Source organism: Arachis ipaensis, chromosome B05 (genome assembly GCF_000816755.2).
Source record: "Arachis ipaensis cultivar K30076 chromosome B05, Araip1.1, whole genome shotgun sequence".
NCBI classification, from domain to species: Eukaryota; Viridiplantae; Streptophyta; class Magnoliopsida; order Fabales; family Fabaceae; genus Arachis; species Arachis ipaensis.
The window spans coordinates 149,706,006-149,714,718 of NC_029789.2; the positions used below are offsets into that span (position 1 = coordinate 149,706,006).

At 35.3% G+C, this 8,713-nt stretch overlaps 2 protein-coding genes across 4 annotated transcripts; both read left to right on the forward strand.

The window, feature by feature from the left end:
• Positions 1,310-3,582, forward strand: LOC107645070. Of its 2 annotated transcripts, XM_016349088.2 has the most exons (5): positions 1,310-1,714; positions 1,879-3,020; positions 3,130-3,215; positions 3,291-3,338; positions 3,378-3,582. In XM_016349088.2, the coding sequence occupies exons 1-5, from the start codon at positions 1,561-1,563 to the stop codon at positions 3,535-3,537; spliced, it is 1,590 nt and encodes a 529-aa protein (XP_016204574.1). In that variant the 5' UTR covers positions 1,310-1,560; the 3' UTR covers positions 3,538-3,582. The 2 variants fall into 2 exon arrangements, with proteins under 2 accessions (XP_016204574.1, XP_016204573.1); XM_016349087.2 differs by having other exon boundaries at positions 3,291-3,582.
• Positions 6,735-8,704, forward strand: LOC107645071 (glycerophosphodiester phosphodiesterase GDPD4). 2 transcript variants are annotated; one of them, XM_016349089.2, is made up of 8 exons: positions 6,735-7,133; positions 7,223-7,320; positions 7,403-7,463; positions 7,546-7,626; positions 7,709-7,801; positions 7,878-7,967; positions 8,092-8,219; positions 8,323-8,704. In XM_016349089.2, exons 1-8 carry the CDS (start codon positions 6,891-6,893, stop codon positions 8,489-8,491), a joined length of 963 nt encoding a protein of 320 aa, XP_016204575.1. In that variant the 5' UTR covers positions 6,735-6,890; the 3' UTR covers positions 8,492-8,704. The 2 variants fall into 2 exon arrangements, with proteins under 2 accessions (XP_016204575.1, XP_016204576.1); XM_016349090.2 differs by having other exon boundaries at positions 8,326-8,704.

Below are 8,713 nucleotides of genomic sequence, written 5' to 3' on the forward strand. Positions count from 1 at the left end.
GATCAATTATGAAAAGTAAATCTGAAATTCGAGAGCAGTTTGCAAAAATAGAATCCAATCAAATCCAAATGAGTGCGATTTTAATCGGTTTTCAGTTTAAATTAAATTAGATGAGCGGTTTAGTTTGGATCAATTTAGATTTAAATACCCCTATTAAATATTATACCATACTTACTAGGAATTAGGAATGTTATGTTTGAAAAAAATTAATGTCATAAAATGTATGTTAAGTATATCCTTTGACTTTTTTATAATTAGAAAATTTATTAAAATTCATGAATGTATATTTAGAATTTATTCAAGTGATAGAATTTACAATATTTGGCTACAAATTTTTTAGTTATATTTAGAAAGGTAAAATATTAAAGAAATGGGTTGTACAGTAAGAGAATTTGAAGTAAAATATTTGGTTAAGATATTTAAATTGTATGGTAATAAAAATATGAAAGAATGAAAAAAAAATAAAGAATATTATATTTTATATTTTTGATTGATTGAAAAATTGTAAAAATAAAACTAAATATACATAAAATATTGACTACAAAAGATAAAAATAAATAAAGATAAGATAAAAATAAATAAAAAATAAGAAATAAAGATAAGATAATAAATAAAAAAGATAAAAATTTAATATATATGTGTTCATACATCGGTTAGAGCTATAAAGGACCAGGTTGGTCGACCTCTCAGAAGGTTGGCCCATGACCGACCTCTTCACAAAGAGCTCGGCCAAATTGCCGTAAGAGGCCCAAGCAGGCCCAAACGAAGCGACACAGCCCAATCTAAAGGCAGGCAAAGCCTAGAAAGTCATAAGATAAGATAAGATAACTATCTTATCTCCAGAAAGATCACTCCACACTATTATAAAATACAGTGAAGCACCCAAGTATAACTCATACTTTGATTCTACAAAAAACCTGCTTAATGTCCTTGCTAACTTAAGTATCGGAGTCCCTTTTAGGTACCACCATCCTCCGGTAACGAAGGATTAGCACCATCAGATCAAACAAGTCGGACACAACAGCTCCAGCCACCACAGCAGATCTCATCCGAGATCGATCTACAGTTTCAAGTAACTCTCGAAACAATATGATTATTATTAAAACGAAGGAAAAGTGAATTAAGTAGAAAAAATAATGTTCGCATAATCTTTTGTGTATATATATTATAGTATTATTTTTTTATATTTTATATTTTTTAATTATAATATAAAAATGAAACGGTAGTCAAGGATTAATGGAACTATGTGTAAGAATTTATCTATAGTTATCCGTTAATAAATTGCATAGAACCTCCTACACTTGTGAGATATAAAAGGGTGGTAACGCTTGGAATGTAATACCGGGGAGAGAGATAGAGAGTCTTGTTTTGAATTTAAAAACGTCATAATTCTGTTTGTGTTTCCATTGATGACACTCGACAACCTGGACACACTTTACACGCGCTCTCTTGCTTCGATGATGATGATCCCCAAACTAGAATTCAATTGAGATCCTCAACGCTTTTCATTCTTTTCCTTACAGCATCCAGAGCAGTGAATTGGATTGATGTGCAAGTGCAATGCAGAGATCTCGCAAAGCTCTTCTTCAAAGAAGGGCTAAAACCTGCAGAAGCTATCTCTATAAACTGTCTATGTCCTTGGTTTTTGTTTTGTGGGGACTGATTTTCCTCTACAGCTTGTGGATAAGTCGAAGCCATGGTTACACAGCTACAGGTACACCTTTTCCATTTCCTGAGTTGCCCTGTATGTTCACAATTGTCTGTTAACTCGATTTAGATTTGAGAATGAAAAGATTTTGTTGCTTTTTGACCACCCATCTAAAGTCAATTGTTTAGAGTCCTGAAACCTGTCTGTCATGGCCTTATTTGTCTATGCAGATGCAGATGGATCTGGAGAACTCCCAGTTGCTGTATCAAATGGCAACAAAGAAGAGGACACATACTGCAAGATTAAAGAAACCGATGCTCACGTTTCCGTTGAGGATTTGTCACTTCTCAGTAGAGAAAGCATAAGTTCTGTTAAACCCGGTGATAAGCAAACTAGAGAAGAAGATGAAGCTGAGAGATCTGAATCTGAATCTGATATGCTTAAGCCTCTTGGTCTTGATGAATTCAAGAGCAGGGCAATCAGTTCCAAAATCAAGTCAGGTACTGGTCCCTCCGGAAATGTGATCCACAGAGTAGAGCCCGGTGGTGCAGAATACAATTATGCTTCCGCATCAAAGGGCGCTAAAGTTCTAGCTTCTAATAAAGAAGCCAAGGGTGCCGCTAATATCTTAACCAGAGACAAAGACAAATATCTTCGGAATCCTTGTTCTGCAGAAGACAAATTTGTCATCATCGAACTTTCAGAAGAAACATTGGTTGGTACAATAGAAATAGCTAATTTAGAGCATCATTCCTCCAATTTGAAAACTTTTGAATTGCGTGCAAGTTTGGTGTATCCAACAGATGTTTGGGTATTCCTTGGGAATTTTACTGCCTCAAATGTGAAGCAGGCCCAAAGGTTTGTTCTTCATGAGCCGAAATGGGTGAGGTACCTGAATTTGAACCTCCAGAGCCACTATGGTTCAGAATTTTACTGCACTCTAAGTGTGATTGAAGTTTATGGTGTGGATGCAGTGGAGAGGATGCTGGAGGACTTGATACATGCTCCAGATAACCCATTTTCATCCGGTGAAGACAAGAGGGCTGCTGAGGAAGATGATGTTGGCCAAATTAATTTTGGAGGAGCCAATTCTGAAGTGTCTTCTGTAAACCAGGAGGCTGTTCCTGATCCAGTTGAAGAAATCCGTCAACAAGTTGGCAGGATGCCTGGGGATACTGTGCTCAAGATTTTGATGCAGAAAGTTCGTTTTCTAGATTTGAACTTGTCTGTTTTGGAGCAGTACATGGAGGAATTGAATTCTAGATATGTCAATATTTTCAAAGTGTACAGCAAGGACATTGCAGAAAAGGATATACCTATACAAATGATCAGAGATGACATTAGGAATTTCCTTCACCGGCAGGATGCTATGGTATTGTACTATCTGCACATTCTTGCTATGTTTGTTTATAGTTATACAACACCAGTGCAACTGCATGTCTCCTTTCTGTTTATTTTAACAACAAATTGTGGCCTTGCAGATGAAACATGTTAGAGACTTAGATTCTTGGAAGTCCCATATCTCCATGCAGTTGGATCATGTACGTAGGGACAATGCTGTTCTGAGGTGAGAGTTGAAGAGACTCCCTTTGTTTTTCTAGTCTTGGCTTTTGATTGTTAATTATTTTCTTCATTGATGCAGGTCTGAGGTTGAAAACGTCCGGGAGAATCAAGAATATTTGGAAAACAAGGGTGTGGTTGTGTTTCTTGTCTCTGCTATTTTTTCATTGCTTGCTATCTTGCGGCTGTTTCTGGATACGGCTATGAGCATATACCGAACACTAAGTTATCAAAAAACAAATAATTCCAGGAAATTTTGTGAAGCTAGCTCTCCCTGGTTGCTCCTATTATTGACTTGTACCATTATTATTTTTATATTAACTATATGATGAGTCCAATCTTGAGCAAATCTCAGTTATCAAGGGTTGTTTTTATGTGCTTTCTAGAACAAATCTCTTTTTAAGTGATATTTAAAAAATAAATTGAAAATTTTAAAGTAATTTGATGCTTGAAAATTTTATATGAAAGTATTGTTTAGAAACAATAATATAAAAATTGTCTTTTAATTATATCAAAATATCTCTTTTTTAAAATAAAAAAATCGCTTGTTAAATATTTTAGCTTTAAAAAAGGATTTTTATTTCAAAAATTTCTTTTATTTTTACTTTTATTTTCTTAAAAAATAGTCAGACATATCAAAAATAAAAAATAAGATTTTCTCTTATAACTAGCAATATACCCACGCGATGAATATAAAGAATTGTTGGTTATTTTATCTAGTGTAAAAAAGAAATGATTATCTTTATTATTTTTAAAGTATTTGTAAAATTTAAAGTAAATTGTAATCATTTCAATTAAAAAAAAGAAAGACATGAAGAATATTAGACTATTCTAGTGTTGTTTGTAGATGCAATAATAATATGAATAATACCATTGTAATTTCAATTCACTCCAGTGTTAGAATTCTTTTTTATACTTAAGTAGTAAAAAGTAAAGCAAATTTGATTTCTAGTAAGAATTCAATTCTCATGATTTAGTTTAAATCAAATCACATAAAAAGTGGTCTAATTTTCAATTGTATTCTCATGAGATATGATATTACCAAAATTATCCTCACTAAAGAGTTAGTGGTAATAGTTAAAAGACAAAATAATTATTTCAAACACACTCTACATATTCTATTTCAATTATATTCTTTTGGTTCCTAATCAAAAAATTCTCTCCATAATTAATTCAATTCTCTCAAACATTTTATTAAACTCTAACTTATTAAAAACTTCTAAACACCCTCAAAATTAACTCCATTCTTTCAACATTGTTGTTTAACATACTCTTCCTTGTAGTCACTTGGTAAGTTGGAAACAAAAGAACATAATTCATGGAATATAAAATTATACACAAATTAAACAAAAAACATCTCTAATGCCATATCTTTCAAGTGATGTCTCCATTCTAATTACACTAATGATGGACGCACTAATTGTCGCAGAGAACTTCTCTATAATCAAGTCATCATCAAGAATAGAGCATCAGCGTGTATTCCTAAAAATACAAAAATTAAATGTAAGAAGAAGAAACAAAAAGAAAGAACAAACTTGTAATATTTACCTAAGGCTCATTGGAAGCATCACGTGAACTTTAATTTGCCTGTTTTTTGGTCTCCAATGTTCTCTAAATAAAAAAAAGCGCATATCTTAAGAAGCCATTAGATTTATCAACTAAGGATCATCCTCTGCATCTAGCAACTAAACCATGAAACCAACAAAAAATATTTTTTTTTTTTATGAAATTTGTATTTAATTTAATAAAATTATTTATCATCATTTGATTGAATAAAAATTCTATTTTATCTGAAAATTTTAGAATTTCACAACATCAAGATCATCTGTATTAAATCATTAAAAAATATATCTGAGAGTGCAGAAGCGTCCTTTCATTTGAGAGCATGATTGAGATCAGAGAGCTTAGCTCTTGTGGTTCTTTGATCTTCGTCAACCAAAACCTTTTGTATCCCTAATAGGGTTGAATCACAACTCTACTATGGAAAAAGAGTTACAGAGACGAGTTTGATGTGTTAGAAACCAAAATTCTGAAATCATTATTTATATTTGAGTGTGACACTCATTAAACCCTAAAACTCAAATAAAATAGTATCTATGGTTTTAATCTCATTTATCCAAAATTAAAAGTAATAATGACTTATTTAATTCAACATTTATGACAATAAATGAGATCACCCTTATATAAGTCATTTAATGTGAAATTACTTAATTCGTGATTATAATTAATATATGTATTGCTTATAAATATATTAAGAAATGATAATTTCCTAACAATCTTCCACTTGGGTTATACATATATATATTTTCCTGAGATAATTACATCTTATAAATTTTATACGCACATTTGAATGTTATTTCTCTGATTACTTTAATAATCTGGTCTGTCTCCTATATCAGTTATGAAATTACCGCAACTTTTATCACATTAGTGTCGCAACGAAACCACGATGATTGCCATACTAAAATACTCAATCACATAGATCAAATCTGGATGAGAAAATTCAGAAATTACATGCAAAAATAATCTCATGCATGCCTATTTTTAACTGGTCTAACTTGAATAAAAAAATTATTTTATTCGGTGACTGACTCAGATAAAACTGAGTGATGAGTGTAACAACCCAGACCACCCGCTAGCACGATATTATCCACTTTGGCACACAAGGCCTCACGGTTTTGCCTTTGACGATAGGGATGATAGCCGAAACCTCCCACACTCACTCGTCAAAACGCGTCATGCTAGGGAGAGGTATCCACACCCTTATAAGGCATGATTCGTTCCCCTCCCCAACTGATGTGGGCCTTACAATGAGTCTGTGTAAGAAGAAGAAGAGAAGAACTTAACAGACTCACACACAGAGAGAGACTTGGTAGGAGAAAGGTGGTGACGGTTCAACAACGATGGTAACAGGATAAGCAGTGATGGCGACATGAGCTGTGAAGGAAGATAGGAGTTGTGAAGGGGTAGGCGGCGATGGGCTCAACAATAACGATGACGGAGCTATGAGGCTTTTTGTGAAGAAGCCGAGAAGAAGAAGATTCTGGGTGAGGATGATTGTGTTTCTCTTGCATGGCTATAGAGTATGGACTGAAACTGTAAATCACCGAATTTGTGATGTGACCAAGGTAGAGAAAATCGAGATTTTACGTGAAATCGAAAAAGTAAATAAAAAACGTAAAACGTAAAATCTTAATAAGATTTAAATCGTAAAATCGTCAGACTTAGTACAAATTTCGTAAAATCGATAAACTCATTTAAAATCGTAATATCGAAAGATTTTAAGAGTTAAATCGAGATTCTAGCTACTATGGATGTGAGACAAATTCTAATTCATAAAAAGTGTTTCTATGTACATATCCAAGGCGGGTATACGCTAAATCCGACCTTGCCCTGTCCTAAGCAAAATCTTCTCCAACTCGAGTCAAGTTATTACCCTCCCCAACTGGGTGTGGACGAGTCGGGTACCCGCATGTTCGGGTACTCCTGCCAAGTCTAACCATGTATTGATGCTCCATTTATTAAGGGTTAAAAAGAAGAAAAGAATTGCATAAGCTATAATGTAGGGGAGACTTCTAGTTTTAGGAAGGCGAGGCCTTACAGGAAACTAGGAAAGTGGATGGAGGCAAGCATGAGATAACTGCAGCTGCGGCGTGTGAGTGTGAATGCGAGCGGGGAAATAATGTCAACGTTGATAGGTGGAAGATCGAGATCAACAGCGAGATCAGGAAGAAGAAGCAGCAGCAGCAGACAGTTGCGGATTCTGATTGCGTGTCTTGCTCTTCTCGCCATTCTGCCTCCGATATTCTTCCATCTCCGGGTCAGGCGTCTCCACCGGATCCACCTCGCCAAGTGCGCCTGGCTTCACCAACCGCCTCTAGTCTGCGCCCACGGCGGCGACTCTTCCGTCGCCCCCTCCAACACCGTATGCCTCTTGCTTCCTCATTCCTCATCCATTCATATTCATCATTATCTTCTTACTTTAGTTCTTGTGCATCACAATTGAATTGACAGATGGCAGCGTATGTGTCTGCTCTTAATTCCAAAGTGGACTGCATTGAGATCGACGTCTCTCGTTCCTCTGATGGCGTCCTCTTTGCTCTTCACGACAGGTACTCTTACTCCATTCCATTCATATCTCTTCCATTAATTATTCGTTTGCTCTCACGAGTCCCATGGTGGTGGCACAGGCAGGGATTTGCACCGCTTCTCTCCCAACGCTACTTCTAAAGTTGGTCACCTTACCTCCAACCAGGTCTTGCTCACTACTCACTTCTCCCTTGGCCCTTGGGGCTCAGAAATAATCACTTCAACTAACTAAGATCGTAATTTTTTAGATAAGAGAGCTTGGTGCTTCTCTCCATTCTCCTGACAAGTTAAAAGATCAAAGTATACCTACCATTCAAGATGCCCTCATGGTATCATTCCTTTCATTCGTCTGCTATTGTTCCTGTTTATGGATCATATTTATTGACCCCTGCTTTGCAATGTATTTCTTAGTTGACTGCAAATTCAGTACGACAGATAATTCTAGACATCAAAGTTGGACCCCCGTTTTATGAGAAAGGTCTTGCCAGAGACATTCTCTCTATTGTAAGTGTAATTCTTCTGCACTTTCCATCGCGCACACAATTCTTTACTGCTTTGTTGCGTTTTATTTATGTTTCAGCTGGAGAACACAGTGTGTCAAAACTGTCTCGTATGGTGTAAAAGTGACAATTTGGTAAGGGATGTAATCAAACTTTCGTCAGAAATTACGGTAACTACTTCACTTGCCTTTTGTTAATAGTGACAAAAAATTATTTACATCGTTACAAAGCTGCTATAGCTGGAGTCACATTTTACGAGTGTCATCTTTTTGCACTTCAATGTCCCCGATGCAGGTTGGTTACATCGTTATGAAAGAACCCTCTACTGGGGCTAGAACAAATTTGTTGAGGATGAAAGGTGCTGAGGTTGTTGGTGTCTACCACCCGTTGATTGATGAAAAGCTTATGAGAGTTCTGCACAGGTCTGCTTTTCTGTTGATACATCTCCTACTATATACTTATCCAGTAGCATTGATGTTTTCTGCTGTATTGATGATCCATCTTTTGCGTTGTGATGGTTAATAGAAGGAAGAAAAAGGTGTATGCCTGGACTGTTGATGATGTGGAATCCATGCAGAGGATGCTGTTTGAGCATGTTGATGCTGTTGTTACGGGCAATCCAACTTTACTTCAACGCCTAATGCAAGATACCAGAACGCAATGTCTTGAAGAGGGCTATTCATTACCACAGTAACATTTGTTCAGGAACATAACCCTTTTTTCACATTAAATTTGCCTTGTTTCAAATCTTGATAATCAATACACTAATCTTTATTGTTGTATGCAGTCTCATTATTCTCGTGGTTGATTTGGGGCTTATACCTTTGCATTCATGATATTTAGTGGCTCCTTAAATATTTGTGGAGCAAAAAATTGGAAGAGAATAATTTGGGTTATGTTGTTATTATTGATTGGC